This window comes from Heloderma suspectum, chromosome 15 (assembly GCF_057233095.1).
Source record: "Heloderma suspectum isolate Gila_16-S chromosome 15, 16-S_ref, whole genome shotgun sequence".
Classification (NCBI taxonomy): Eukaryota; Metazoa; Chordata; class Lepidosauria; order Squamata; family Helodermatidae; genus Heloderma; species Heloderma suspectum.
The window spans coordinates 21,536,902-21,552,313 of NC_139472.1; the positions used below are offsets into that span (position 1 = coordinate 21,536,902).

General features: G+C 47.2%; 1 protein-coding gene across 7 annotated transcripts in view; it reads left to right on the forward strand.

Moving 5' to 3' along the window:
* Nucleotides 1-15,412, forward strand: part of KCNAB2 (potassium voltage-gated channel subfamily A regulatory beta subunit 2) — a 134,710-nt gene that overhangs the window by 46,258 nt on the left and 73,040 nt on the right. For 6 of the 7 annotated variants that reach the window (XM_084822085.1, XM_084822089.1, XM_084822084.1 and 3 more), the window contains one exon: nucleotides 11,020-11,139. In XM_084822085.1, coding sequence (XP_084678211.1) covers nucleotides 11,063-11,139 — 77 coding nt within the window. In that variant the 5' untranslated portion in view covers nucleotides 11,020-11,062. Of the gene's footprint in view, nucleotides 1-10,805; nucleotides 10,890-11,019; nucleotides 11,140-15,412 lie in introns of all 7 variants that reach the window. The other variant, XM_084822087.1, reaches the window with a different exon arrangement.

Consider the following 15,412-nt stretch of genomic DNA (forward strand, 5'->3'; position numbering starts at 1 on the left):
GGCTTTAATAAACATCCACCTTCTAGCTTCATGTTTCCTCCCAACTTGCTCCTGCTTGGGGCGCTGCATGTTTATTTTCTTTTTATTGGGGTTAGGGTGGCTTTTCCAAGATGCTGGGTCTCTAGCCAGACCCATTTGCTCAATGGATGCCGTTTGTATCTGGTGGTGTTTCTTTGCAAGATGCCTGAGGCCTCATCAGGTTGAGCTTGTGCCCGGCATTCCAAGAACCTGACTGAAAGTCCCTGGAGAAAGAGGCATCCCAGAACAGCAGCAGGAAGATGGAGGGAGCTTTACAAGAAGGTTGTGGTTGAAAGGGTGCCCCTGAGTGACGGAAAACCCTCTTCCTGTGATTCAGCCTAAATATTCAAAAGGCAGTGTTATTCAATTCTGTGTGATGAGGTGGAAATAAGTTTGGCGAAGTCCCAAACATATCTTCTTATTGTTCCTTTAGAACTGTGAGGGTCCATTTCTACTTTGTGTTTTCCAAATCCTTTCCAGCAATTGGATTTATCTGTCCAACGTGGTCTCAGGTGCCACTGTACCAACTGGGTGCAGCAGTTAGAGCAGGGGTGGGCAACGTGTAGCCCTCCAGATGTTTCAGCCTACAACTCCAAGCATCCTTCACCATCGACCTTGCTGGCTAGGGCTGACGGAAATTGTAGGCCAAAACATCTGGAGAGCCATGAGTTGCCCACCCATGAGTTAAAGTGTTGGGCCAGAGATGCTGGTTTAAATCCCCACTTGGACTAGTCACTACAGGTCTTTTCAGAAGTCCCACACACACACACACAATTAGAATTGCCCCCCGCATGTTGGAGGGGTAACTTCTGCAGCAGGGAACCTTGTGCTATTTACAGCCCTGATTTTCCCAAGTTCAAAATCGCGTTCAGAGCCTACATGAGGAGAGCAGGGTCCCCAATGCAGACACTCGGGCCCCAAAACTGGGGAGATGGGATGCGATGGAGGAGACGGGGCCAATGTGTTTGTCCTCCGTCTCCCCTAACTTGATTCCAGTTGCATGGGGGGAGCTTCTGAAGAGTTTACCTCTCTGCCTAGCTTGCCTTGTACAGTTGTTGCAAGGATAAAATGAAGGGGTGTATCTGTGGCAGCCTGAACTCCTTGCAGGGGGCTAAGCACAGGGAGCTGCCAAGCCAAGGCATCCCTGACCATTTTCATTGGAGGCTGGTGGCTCCAACGTCAGTGGGGCAGTGCATCTATGTTTCTGCTCTGGAAGCACCTTGGAGAGCTCCTTTAGAGTCCTGACTGGTTCTGACTGGAGCAGATTCACCGCCCCATTGACATCAGAGCCACCAGTCTCCACTGACCATTTTTTCTCTGGATTGTTTCTTCTCTCTGTCTAGCGCAATCATATTGAGAAACTTATTATTATTATTATTATTATTATTATTATTATTATTATTATACTCTCCGATCATAGGGGGTTCTGCAGCAGTTGCTGGGTTCTGCATTTAGCAGCCATGCAGTTTTGACCCCGCAGATTACAGAAGCTCAGTGCGCTGGTGTTGCGTTGGTCTGGGCGGGAAGGGCCTTGTTTGTTTTTTAAAGGCAACGTATCTTAACACAGGGCTGGGCAGAAGTAGACCTCCAGATGTTTTGGACATCAACGCCCAGCATCTGCTGGACTGGTCTAATCCAGACTGGTCTGCTGGTCTAATCCAGCAAGGCTCTTCTTATGTTCTTATAAGACGGGCTTCTGGGAGTTGAAGTCCAAAACATCTGGACATCCACCTTCTGCCCACCCCGTCTTAACGGAACACAAGCCTGAAAGAAAGGTTCACATTGCGAACTAGACTTCTTCTGCTAAATTCACAGGCCATCTGGGGCAATCCCAAGTAGGGCCGTCATCTACAACCCCACCTGCCCCTCACAGATCCACTACACCAGGGGTGCACAACCTTGGGTGCCAGGGGCCGCATTAGGTAATTACTAGTGTGCTGGGGCCACACGTGTGTACACACACAGCTTCACACTCATGCAAATACAGAGGCACACACCCTCATTCGCCTTTCCTCTCCCCCGCACAGACACAACTCTACCCCCAGCCCAGCATTAACATGGAGACCGGTTGCTCCGGCTGACGAGCCGCGGGCTCGTGTGTCACCAAGCCACCCATGAAGTCAGAGAGAGTGCAGAATCTCCTTCTAACCACCAACACCAGTGCTGTCCAAGAGCCGTAGTTTACCGACCTAAGGACTGGCATCTCCCTCTTGTGGACATCTATCAGGGTGACACGGTGAGCGAAGCACAGGCCACAGACGCCCCGACTCAAAACTCACAGCCCTTAACTATTTTGTTGTGCAAGTGCCTTGCTTTTTAATACTGACGCAATTGCTGTGCTGTTTTTAGCACTAGAGCGGCGGGGGGAGAGAAGGGTTAAGTGTTTTTTAAAAAAAATATGGAGAGATTTGTACAGAACGAGGCACGAACCATTTTCATACGTTGCTAAAAAAATGTATGGGACTTGCATGGTCAGAGCAAAAAAGGGAACACAGCAAGAGACTGCAAAATCAGCAGACTTTTGCACAACCAGGAACAAAAATAAAATAAACAAGGCCTCCACTCTGAAGAAGGGGCTGATAGAAAATCTGTTTGGGAAACTGAGAAGTAACATGTTTTAAAGTAAATGGCTTTTAAAACAAAACAAAAAACAACCTGCTGATAATTGCTTTGCAAGGCCACTAGAGTTTCTGGTCCTCAATATATAATGACCTTGATTTACAAATGAGCTTCTAGCACACTTTCCCACGTTGTGAGCTGTCCATTGGGCTGGATTAACGGTCAGGTTAAGTACTCAGCAGCGTGAGGCTCCAGCTGAATTAAGCTCAACCTGCCTGCCTACTCACACTTATGGTTGTCGTGTCATGTCCAGACCAAACTCCGCTCCACCAAAATGTATCCACCGCCACACCACCGAGCTGCGGTTCGATCAGGTGGTAGAAGGATTAGCCTGCGCAATGTACCGTTACCAGGGTATGCCTGATTGTACTGTAGCAGCCATATCGGGGGTCAGACTAAGTAGCCTCATGCAGTCTCATGCTTCATGTTCTTGCTGAGCTCTTTCTCCCTTGAATATATTGTTGTAAGCTGACGAGACACAGGAATTCCTTATCTTGTCAAAGGTCATACAATTGTATATCTTGTTCTCTGCTGTTCTCTTCTGTTCTCTCCTTATCACGGCTACCCTATAACCCAGTTCTTGTATTATAAACAATGGTGCTGGGAAAAGAAATGTTGAGGACTGCAACCCCACGTGGGAGGGGGAGGAGGAGCCGTTTCATATGTGTCACAATGTCTATAAAAACAATGTGCTGATGTATTTCGGGGCTTCTGGCTCTTTGGAAATGATTCCAGCCTTAAGCCCGCGCGTTAAATAAAGAATCTCTTTTTCCTTCACTCCGTGGTCTCTCTGACTCTGGGTTCTGCAACATAAATGGTGCCGTGACTCGGATGTGGCAGGCTCTGAGCCAGAGAGGTGGCAGTTGCCTGCTCTTGATCGCCGCACCGGGAAGACGAGCTCGGCGCATGCCTCCGTTTCTTGGCGCCACCGACCTTTTTGTCGAGTGAATAGGAGAAAGCCTGCACCGGGATCGCCCAAACGGCAGCGAGCAGCAAGAGAACCTTGGGAAGCGGAGGAAGGAACTTGAGCCCTGCCTGTATCGCAGCTGCAATTGAGTTGAAACCCACATTGGAAGCCTTCAGGAGAAAGGCAAGTATATGGGAGAAAGAGGGCCCCGCCTTTAGGGAGAAAGGCCACTGGGCAGAAAAAAAGAGGGCCCCGCCTTATGAAGAAGGTCAGTGTTGTTGGTATACGTATACAAAAGAACCTACTCCTTGCGGGTAGAAGGGGGGCCTGATCACACCCCCGAGCGGGCGCCAGTACCCAGCACGCCAGTACTCAGTAGGAAGCTGAGGAACCTGGGGAAGCCGCTTTCCGCTCTGGTAAAAAGTGGGAAAAGTGGGTGGCAGGGACATATGGATGCAGTGGAGAGATTGATGATTGTGTGAGTGGCTACTGCGGTTTCTGACGCATACCGTTGACCGTCCGGGTGCCCAGGCAAGTAGCAAAGTGCGTGGTGTGTAAAATCCTCTTGTGTCGGCCAGTGAGACCCCTTACTCACTGACCAATTCCCATTCCCTAATTGTGTCTGTCTTCAATTTAGGAGGGAGGCTATGGGTGGTGGGGGAAGCAAACCTTGCACCCCCTTGGGATGTATGCTAGCAAATTTTAAGAAAGGTTTTAGTAGAGATTATGGGGACCCCCCCATGAATCCTCAATGGTTGCAGACTTTGTGTGAAATAGAGTGGCCGTCTTTTGGTGTAGGATGGCCTACTAAAGGCTCTTTAGAGCCCAGCAAAATCAGCCGTGTATTCACCATTGTGAATATGAAAAATCAACCATTGTGGTTGGGAGACCTGGGCACCCCGACCAATTTCCCTACATAAACTCATGAGATTCCATAGTCCGCGCTTCTCCTCCATGGCTAAAGAAATGCCTAGAATCCCAGGCAAAAGTTTTGGTGCTCAGAAAAGAAAAAATTGGCCAAAAAGAAATTACAACCAGTGTTAGAAGCCCCATGTGAGGATCTGGCAGAGCTAACGGTGTTTCCACCTACTTATGCCCTGCTTCCACCACGGGCCCATGTTACTGTAAGACCGCCCCGTCGAGATCCAGATCCGGTGGCTCCTGAGCCCCTGCCATCCCCCCTGCAGAGGCATTGCCCCTCGCTTTGACTTAGGACTGTCGCCATCAGTTTCAAGCCCCACTGGCAGTAATTCGCCGATTTCAGCTACGGTCCTCAACTCCCAGATATTGTCTGCCGAGACTTCCATCTGTACGGGATTGGGAGGTTCCCCTCTTACACCTCAATCAGCATTAATAAAAGAAACTGAAGAATTGAAGTGTTGGGCAGAAGATTTAATAAAATCGGCGGTGACCCTTAAAAGATGTGTTCTCACAAAAAAGGGGAGGCGAGCTCGTCTACTGCTCAAGACTTGCACCCCCTTGAGATGTATGTCAAACAAAGAAGGAAAAAAGGATTTTTTAAAAAGATTCAGAAGAGAGAGAGAAAACAGCAAAAAGCTCAAGGTCGAGCTGAGAGGAAAAAAAAGAACAAGATCTGAGGCTGTTAATTAGAAAAATGTTGCAGGACAGCCTGGCTTTTAACAAAGCGTGGGAGCGTGAGAGTGTAAGGCCGAAGAAGTAGCTGTTAGCGCCGAGAGGGGGGGGGGCAGGAAAATTGCCCACAACGTTCTGAGTTGTGCAACATCATCACCTTGCCTAATTGAGATGAAATCCCTAAGAAATGGAAACTGAAAATGAAGACCCAGAAGATGAAGGCGCAAAATGGTGAATAAAGGTGAAGAATCAGCCCCCAGGGCACAAGCTAGACCCCTCTTCGAGTGGAAAGTGTGCCATAAGACTGTCCCAAGGCAGAATGAAGCGGAGAGACCACGATGAAGATCTCTGTCAAGGTAGCCGTGTTTAGCTTTGAACTGTCCTAGAATCTCATAGAGCCTGTACACCATCAGCTATATGATTTCTGAAGAGCGTAACCGTTAAGCTTTTGCCGTGGGATTCCCTGCAATGAAGAAATCTCACTGATTTAAGTGTCCAGTGTTACACTGCCTGAGTGTGTGTGCTGAAGAGACCGAGAAACCAGACAGCATGTTCCTGGCCAAGCCAAAATCACGCTACTACCATGCTCCTGGAAGCTGCAATAAACTGTGTAAGCTGGGAGACCCAACCTGATTGAGAAGAAAAGAAGATATTGGAGCAACTGTCTTAAAAAACAATGAGATCTGTGTAGCTGGCTGGCTGACGCTGTCAGTGATGTTACAACTTTAAATTAAGACTGTTTTCCTGTTTGAGACCCCAGCGAAGAAAGCTGACCTGAGTTATTTGTTGCCCATGCCAAAGCAAAGATTTAGCTGCCCTGTACCTCATCCTGTCCTGTTTTAAGCTTGGGATTTACAAATACAAACGAACTGAGAAGCTTGCCTTTGAAGTCCTGCAAATCACCCCACCGCCTCCCCGAAGATTAGTGGCTGCCTGAAAAATGCAAGTATAAGGCGATGCCCATCACCCTCCAGCGTCCTGAGTTTCGGCACTCAGTGTTTCAGTGCTTTCGTGTACCAGGTTAGAAGAGGGGGGGGAAAAAGAGTAAGTTTTTAAAATGTCTGTGAGAACCTGACAGAAGTAAAATAAAATTTACAGAGGAGTTGCCCAGGTTAAAGCGTCACGGCTAGAGAGCTGAGCTGTGCCGCTCTGTTTAGACAGAGGCCTTGCTAAAAAATTAGAGGCCCTTGTCTGTCAGAAGGGGTGTAGGGCCACACTTTCCCTTTTTAAACTGATGCAAAAGTGGAGAGCCATTGCTGGAAACATCTCATCTTCATCGCCCAGAGCCTTCTCTGTTTGCCTCCATCATCATCTGGGCTTTTTAGAGACACTCTGCACATGGACTAAAATTTTAAATTGTCAAAGACTTGCCATGGACAGTGCTGTGAAGCTTTTGATAAACTTGAACTCTCATCGCTGTGGACCGTGTGTCTGTGTTTGTAGTCAGCTCAGTGTACAGCAGGCTGAGTTTGATCTATGACTTTTAGATTTCCTTCTGCCAGAACTCATGCAGCATAGAGTTGCCGATGCAAAAATGGTGACCTAGAACTCTTTACGTGTGTGGGTATGCCCGTCCCTTGATTTTAATGGGCCCTGAGCTTTCAGCCAGAAGAGCAGTATAATTGCTGGATCTGCTCCATCATGCCTTACCGTGCTAAAAGTGCTTTCCATTCATTGTGTTAAATTGCAGAAAAAGTTTGTTGTGTATATTTTATGATTTCTTAAATATCATAAAATATATGTGATATTTGCAGATTAGTGTTAGTTGCAACTCCAAATAATACTGAGTGTGGTTCCCAATGGTTGACAAGGAGAGGAAGACAGAAGCAAGTAGAAAAAAAAGAATAGAGAAAGTAGAAGACAGATAGAGAAGGGGGAAAAAAAAGAAAGAAGAGGCAAGAGAAAAAAAAAGAAAAGAAAAGAAAAAACATTTGTAGAAAAGAAGGGTGGCCATAGTTGCCCCCAGGGTAAATTAAAAGCAGCTGATTGTGCCTGGAGCTTATTACCTGGGGTAAAGTAGCCACAATAATGTAATAGTTCTTTAAGATGAAGAAAATGTAACTAGAAGGAGAAGAAGAGCCTATCCCAAATGTGTGTCATTGGGACTAGTGTAAGGCAGAAAGGTTTAAGTAAGTGAGTTTAACTTGAAAAAGACAAATAAAGAGACAAGGCTGGTGCATGGAGCAGAAAGTTTTATGTAAAAAGTTTGAAACATGATCTGCAATACAGGCAGATCAGCAAAGAAAAAGAAAGCAAAAGAAAGAGAAAAAATTTGTCTTCCTATACTAATGAATAAAAGTGTTATCAAGCACTTTGGGAAGCGAAGTTGTTTACAGGAAGCTGTGCCTGAGAACCAAACACTTCTAGCCTATGCTGAAAATGCTTGCTAGTGTTGTGCTGCCTCATGGGTAACATGTATGGTATAAAACCCATTTAGCCCAATAGCTCGTGGTTCAGAGAAGCTGTCTGATCCAACCATTAGGTACGCCTGTGTGCTGTAAGTTACCCAATAAAGTCTCCTTGTAAGTACCCCCCCCCCCCGCTGGAATCCCAAAACACAAGTGGGGCTAGAGCGCCTCACCCAGTATCAAACCCTGCTGTTAGAAGCCATGAAAGCAGGTATGAAGAAGTCAGTTAATATGACCAAAGTGTCTAAAGTGCTGCAAGGTGCCACCGAGGCCCCAGAGCATACTTGGAGCGTCATTCAGATGCCTATCGCCAGTACACCCCCCTCGACCCAGAGGCCCAAGAAGACGTAAACGAAAAAAGAAAAGAAGAAGACCCGGCAGAGGCAGAAGATTCTTAAAAAAGAACCAGTGTGCCCAGTGTGGACAAGATGGACATTAGTGGCATGAATGCCCAAATAAAATAAATCAAATACACAAAAGAGAAAACCAAAGGGGCTAGAATGGGCGAAGAGGGAGACAGCTTGAGAGGGGCCGTGACATTGACTGTGAGGGGCCGTGACATTGACTTCATGATTGACACTGGAGCGGCATCAAGAGCAAGCAAACGTTAGCCTTAAACAAGAAGTCCAAACACTGGGCAAAGTTCTTCAAGCCCAGCATCGCCTTGTCTTAGAAAATAAGCCATTCCCATCACAGAAGCTCATCCTTTCCAACCAAGAGTTAAAGTATGAGTTAAAGAGGGAAAAATAACCCTTTGACTCCCAAATGGAGAAGACTGAAAACTGTCATACTTTCCACCCCCGCAGCTATGAAAGCAGCTGGAGTTAAACCCTGGATACATTGGACACGAGTCAAGAGAGCGAGAGGGGAAGAGCAGACTGTAAACAGAAATCCTGAAAATCCTTTAAAAATCATTCTGAAAAAGCAGTAAGAAGACTCAGGCTAGACCTTACTGTGGACACACCAGGAGACTGTCGCCCTGCATATGGTCAGACCTGCAACTGGAGAATTGAAGAAGGGGACTAGACCCTACTGCAGCTTGCCAGGTGAATAGCTGCCCGGCGTACGGTCAGATCCCAAAGAAGATCAAACATGCGTGTTGTAGTGTTAGTAGTGTTGCATTGTGTTTCCTTAATAAGGTGCAAAAGGGGGGGTCTGCGCCTGGAAGGAGAAGTTTGTCCCAGTGATTTGCTGATAATTACTGGCTTCACCTGGCTAACATCACGAGAGTAAAACATTTTTGTTTGCCAAGAGATATACCTGTAAACAGGCTTATTAGCTCTTGCCTAATACCTGTCTGTAGACATCCTAGGAAAATTCAAAAAGATACCATGTTAAGAGTTTATGGTGTAAGTTTAACTTATTCCCAAAATGCTAATTGGGGCGTGGTTGCAAAGATCCTACCCCCTACAGAGTTCACTCTACGCACCCCCATCGTTGCTGAAATAAATGCTACGTGTGCACGAATGCTTAATTGTCAAAAATTTTCCAGAAAATATAAAGCTATCCCTGGCCCCCTTCCACTGTAATAAAATTCAAAACATATCTTTTAATGATGCCCACATACTTTTGCCTCATGGATGGTTTTAGACATGTGGTTCCCGCACTTGGTCATTCATTCCTGCCAACTTGTCTAATAACCACCCATGTTGCCTCAGCCGCCAATTGAACTGGTGCCAGTTCTTCCCCTGTGGCCCAAGAAAATCCATCGACGGCAGCCTCGAGCACTCCAACTAACTAAAAATTGTAATAGTCATGTGCAGTTATATTCTGACTCAGAAAAATTGGCCTTAGCAATGTCACTGGTTGGGGTTCCAGGTTTAGCCTTGGCTGATGGTCTGGAGATCAACCGGTTAGCTTGCAGCTTAGCCAAAAGCATAAATGCCACCTCACAAGCATTGTCATTGTTAAATAAAGAGTTGCGTGATCTAAGAGGTGCAGTTCTAGAAAATAGAGCTGGTATAGATTACCTCTTCCTTCTTCATCATTTAAGTTGTGAGACACACCAAAAGCTCTGTTGTTTTAACTTAACTGATAATGGCAATGCTGTAGATGAACAGATCAACAAGCTGCACAATATAGTAGCTAACAAAACAATAAGACAAAACAATTAGCTCAATTAGTTAACCCCTTGGCTTCCAGATCTTAGCTTGCTTGAAGCATTGTTCATCCTAATTCTACCAGTGTTGTTCATAAAAGTTCTGTTATGTCTCTGCGTTCCTTGTCTTATGCGCTGTTTAACCAATCTGTTTTATGTCTCAGCTAGTAAAACTGCTGCCCTCTGCGCTCTAATAGCCCAACAAGAGGCTAAGTAATATGTATGTCACAAAAAGCTTTGTATGGTTATCAGAAATTCTATAATTGTAATGAAATTATGCATTTAAGGGGGGAATGTAGCAGCCATATCGGGGGTCAGACTAAGTAGCCTCATGCAGTCTCATGCTTCATGTACTTGCTGAGCTCTTTCTCCCTTGAATATATTGTTGTAAGCTGACGAGACACAGGAATTCCTTATCTTGTCAAAGGTCATACAATTGTATATCTTGTTCTCTGCTGTTCTCTTCTGTTCTCTCCTTATCATGGCTACCCTATAACCCAGTTCTTGTATTATAAACAATGGTGCTGGGAAAAGAAATGTTGAGGACTGCAACCCCACGTGGGAGGGGGAGGAGGAGCCGTTTCATATGTGTCACAATGTCTATAAAAACAATGTGCTGATGTATCTCGGGGCTTCTGGCTCTTTGGAAATGATTCCAGCCTTAAGCCCGCGCGTTAAATAAAGAATCTCTTTTTCCTTCACTCCGTGGTCTCTCTGACTCTGGGTTCTGCAACAGTACAACAATCTTCAAGGAGGCTCCTTCCGTGTACCCCACACTTATGGTAATGTCTGTCTACTCATCATGCAGATTGAGCTGGTAGTATTATGGAGTGTACCACTTCAGACTGCGGGAAGAGTGTGCCCATGTAACGACTTCATAATTCTCTTGCACATTAAAATAAACTAATAAACCTTCCTGCATACAGAAAACTAGCACCTCATCAAGAAAGGTTTAGTGCAGCCCTCATCTGAGGTGTTGGCTTACCGCATGCAGGGAACCTCTTATGCAGCAGACCATTCTTTAAAAAATGGGAGGCTCGTAATCTAGTTTTGGCCCATCAATAGCCTGATAGAAAAATAGAACCCATGTTGTCTACTTTGGGAAAACACTGTTGCCTGGTCACCTTAAAGTGACTTCTTTTTTCCCCTATGGGCGACCAAGCACGCGAGCGCCTCTTTGCAATCCTGCTGATAAAGAGACGGCGTGAGAGAAGGACCAGGGCCAGCAAGGAACTAGTTCCAAAAGGTGTGTTCAAAGGGCACCTAATGGCACGTCCCTGGTTTTGGTTGTGGAAGCTGATCGGGTGGTATATGCATTGCTTAATTCTCTCCCTCCCTCCCTCCCTCCCTCCCTCCGTCTTCCCTGCTGCCTTTAGTGGGTGTTGAAAAAGCCTGAACTGGAACCCGGAGGTTGGCTCCATGTATCCGGAATCCACCACGGACTCTCCGGCTAGATTCTCGAACAAGCAGACGGGCTCCCCCGGGATGATCTACAGGTGAGCTTGGGGCACATTATCCTGCTTGCCATAGTAACTGCTGGGTGGAATCAGGGCCACGTGCAAGCCACAATTTTGCAGACGCTCAGATCAAGCATAGAACGTGGCATTGAGCACGGAGTTCACCGGCATCCCAAAAGCATCCACTTTCGTCACAAAGCAGTATCAAGTTTCTAGCCCATATGGGTGTGAAGAAATGCTTGAGAGACCGTGATCAATGTTTTTGTTTCATGAAATCTCAGAAACCAGGGGGCAAAGCTGAATACAATGTCCAACGATTGAGAGACTTGAGTGACCTCCATACTACCTTCCCCGCTCTGCATAATCAACAAAACCAGAATTATGCAAACTAGTAGATGTTGCAGAATAAATCGTGCAAAATAAGAGAAACTTTGGAAATTTGCATAATTCATGCAGGGTGCCTAATTCAGCACACTGACCAAGAATTCGGATTTCTTGAGCACCTAATTATATATCTAGTGTAGAGAGAACATGACCCTGGGCTATATTAACCACAAGGCAAAGTATTCTACAGTGTGAGGTTCCTGCTGAGTCCAGCCCCCCGCTATGCTGTTTTTGAAGATAATACCCAGCCAATTATTGTTATTATTTTGCTGGTAAAGTAGATAATAGGGATGTTGGAAGAATCCATCTGGGGAGTGGAGTCGACAAGCTTTCATCGGCTCGGGCCTCCGGACTTTGGTTCATCTTCTGCTAGTTGGCCCAACTAGACCTGCAGCGAGTCAGGCTAGCTAGCGGATTTTTGATGCTTTTTAATTTGCACAATTTACGACCACAATTTGCGCAAATTACACAAATTGCAGCCATAATTTGCACAAATCTGTTTGCACGAATTATGGCCAACACACACAAAAATCCATAACACTCCCCGGAGTTCGGGTGGAACCCACAGCTCGGTTCACAAATGGAAGCCAATTTGGGCATGCTATGGAACTCCAGTGAGCCCAAAAGGGGCCAGATTTCCTGGCAACGCACATCCCTAGTAGATAGATCACCAGTGTTCTGTTTTATTTCCCAGCCCCATTCAGAAAGTCAGCCAAAACTGCCACTGGATCTAAACGTGCAATACCTAGTGCTTTTTAAAATAATCTCAAGAGCTTTACGGCACAATCCTATGCATGTTTAGACAGAAAAAAGCCCTACAGCTCCCAGCATGCCCTGGCCAGCCATGCTAGCTGGGGAATGTTGGGAGTTGTAGGACTTTTTTTTCTGTCTAAACATGCATAGGATTACATCCTTAATCTAAAAGTTTGCAACCCTGGGATAAGAACACCATACATGTAAAGAAAATCCCCTTTGGGGTTTACCAAACCTCAAGCGTTCCTTCTTCGATGTCTGAATTCTGCCCATCAGAGATAACAACTCAACTGTAATTCCTACAATCGTTTGCCCCAGGAATGATTGTTAAGACCCCCTCGCCACCTTGCCAGAGGTTGTTAGCTCTCTTTCTACATACTCCAGCTTCTGGTAACACCTCTTGAACATTAAAGCACATCAGAGGCTGTCATGAACCAAGAACTAGTTTGCCCAAGAGCCTTTGTTTCTTTGTGTTATAAACATGTCCTCAGGAAGCACATAACGTGGTCTCCTCTAGCACTGTAATTCCCATCATTGGGAATTACACTGGCCAGTGGTCAGGAATGCTGGGAGTTGCAGTCCAAAACAGCTGGAGAGCACCAGGTTTGGGGAAGGCAGCTGTAAACAGAATCATCTTTCTGAAAGCAAGCTGTCAAGGAGCATCGGCCGGTGTAGGTGTAACCATGGCTTGCAAATCCAGAGCTAGCTCCTTCCTCCTCACCTCCCATATGTCCTGCTCTAAACAGAGCCCTGGGTCTTTGCTAAGCTAATTCATGGATGCATACAATAGAGCAGCTAATTTAGCAGGCAGACGGTCAAGCACAGTTTTACCAGGCACATAGGGGTTCTTCCAGAGTGAGGTATGAGGCGCAGCCAGAGTCAAAAGCCAGGAGATCAATCAAGTAAAAACGCAGCCAAAAAGCAGAGTCGCATAGAAGTCCAGAGATCCGTAGCACAGAGGTCCAGACACACAGCAAGGTCAGGGAGAAAACAGGAGACGGAAACAAGAACTGAAGTTCTGACACCATTTCCAGCAACTCTCAAGTTACAAGTGAGAGCTGATCAGCTAGAGCTACTAGAGCCCCACCCAGGGCTTAGCTGCATCACATCAGAGGCATGTCTGATATCCTCCTCATGAAGAGAGCCCAACTCATGAGTAGTCCCCTTCAGTAAGCAAACACTCCTTTGCCTGGCCACCATTATCATGGACCTTAAGGCGCTGGCCTTAAGGGATACCACCCCTTCTGCCGCAGAAGCTGAGCTCTGTGCCTCCACAGGAGGCACATCCAAAGGCATCTCCCCTGCGGGGGCCCAGACCATCTTGAGTAGAGCCAGGGTCTTCTGAGGGGCCAACTGGCTCTGAAGGTTCCGGCTCCTCCCTCGAAGATGGCTCCAGTGGAGGCATAACACCTGGGACCATGACATACAAATCCCCCTCCCCTTCTTGTTGGTGTCAACCATGGTGGATTTATTAATTTATTGGACTTGACAGTCTTATAGGCCCCTTCCAACCCTACTATTCTATGATTCTATTTCTCTCCCGTTCCACAGCCAAAAACACTCCCGGAGTGACTCACATATAATCAGGGAAACAAGGCAGTCCCCGCCGGCAGACTCAAAGTCTAAAGAGACAGGACACAGAAGGAAAAATAGATGAGGAGGGAAGAGGAGCACATTTAAGTCTTTCAGTAGGGCTGGCGGAAGGGCTCTGCTTCCCGCTCTCATCTTCCACAGCACAGCCTGCTGGAAATCCTGCCAGGGATGACGGTTGAGGGGAGAGGAACTGAGGGTGTCACAGCGCAGCTGTGCCAGTGCCAAGCAAATTTCTCATATTAGCCAGGATGTAAGTTGGCTGCAGGCAGGTTAGCGTTGGTCAGCAGAGGTGGGTGGCTCCAATGTCAGTGGGGCGGCGAATCCTCTCCGGGTTTCAGTCAGAACCGTCAGAACTCTAAAGGAGTTCTGACTGGTTCTGACTAAAACCCGGAGCGGATTCGCCGCCCCACTCCTATCGGAGCCACCCACCTCCCCTGGCACTGGTGCAGATGTAACACTGAGCCGTGGTTTGCTCTGCCCGCTTGTATGTTAGATGAGAATGTGGCCACGGAGGGTGGCCTCCCCGCCACCCCCCTGAGAGAGAGTCCATCTCGTTCCCCCAGGTCCTCTAAACATTACGTCACCCCAAGATCCACCACAGTGTCACAGCAGCTGTGTGTTGTGCGAACCTGACAGCTGTGCCGCCCCCGTGTTCCCCGGTACGGCCCTTTCGAGTGGCGTGGTGCCCCAGGCCCCTCTCACCCATGCAGCTGATCGTGCTGGAGGCACTTCCACCAGGCGGGATCCCGCACTCGAAGGCACGTGTGCAAGTAAGGTGGGGTTGGTTGCACGGGGCTTCCCCGCCTGATCAGAAGCTGGCAGGACGGTGATTGCAGGAGAAAGGTCCACGGGGCCACCTCATTGGCATGCATGCCCCTTTTGTCCAGGGTGGCGGCACGCGGAAGAATCTTGCGTACGCACTGATGGTGTGTGTAAAGACGCTCTGCCTTGTGTTCTCTCTTGCCCCTGGTGCCCTCCAGATGTGTTAGACTACAACTCCCATTATCATACCTTAGGGTTGAATCCAATGCTAGTCTAACTTAAGTCTCATTCATTTCAGTGGGTCTGCTCTAAGTAGGACTAACGTTGGATAAATGGGGCAGCCTTCTCCATTCAGGGTCCACTTTCACACACACGCACTCTTGCTGCCGTGAGTGTCCCTCCCCTTGAGAGGGTGAAGCAGAAGCAGCAGAACAGTTCCAGACAGCTTTCCCCTCTCTGGTGTCCCCTGGTTGTGTTGAACTATAACGCCAATCATCCCAATCACAGAGGGAGAACCAGGAGCGGGGATGCAAGAGGCAAAGATATCAAGGGATGATTTGAGCAGATGCATTGTCAAGAATCACATCTGTACTTGCACCCATAGTTCTCACTTTTGCTAGGGTTTACTTGCATGAGAAGGACTTGTGCTCCTGGGTCAAAAACCTGAGAAGTGGAAAGTCTCACTTTGGTTGTTATGCAGTTTCTACAAACTATGCTTCCTGCAATCTCCGTTCTCCTGGTGCTTAGGGCAGATGGGTGCGGGAACCAACATGGGTGAAGGATGAATGCAGCCTAGATTTAATTCCCCTTCACTCAGCCC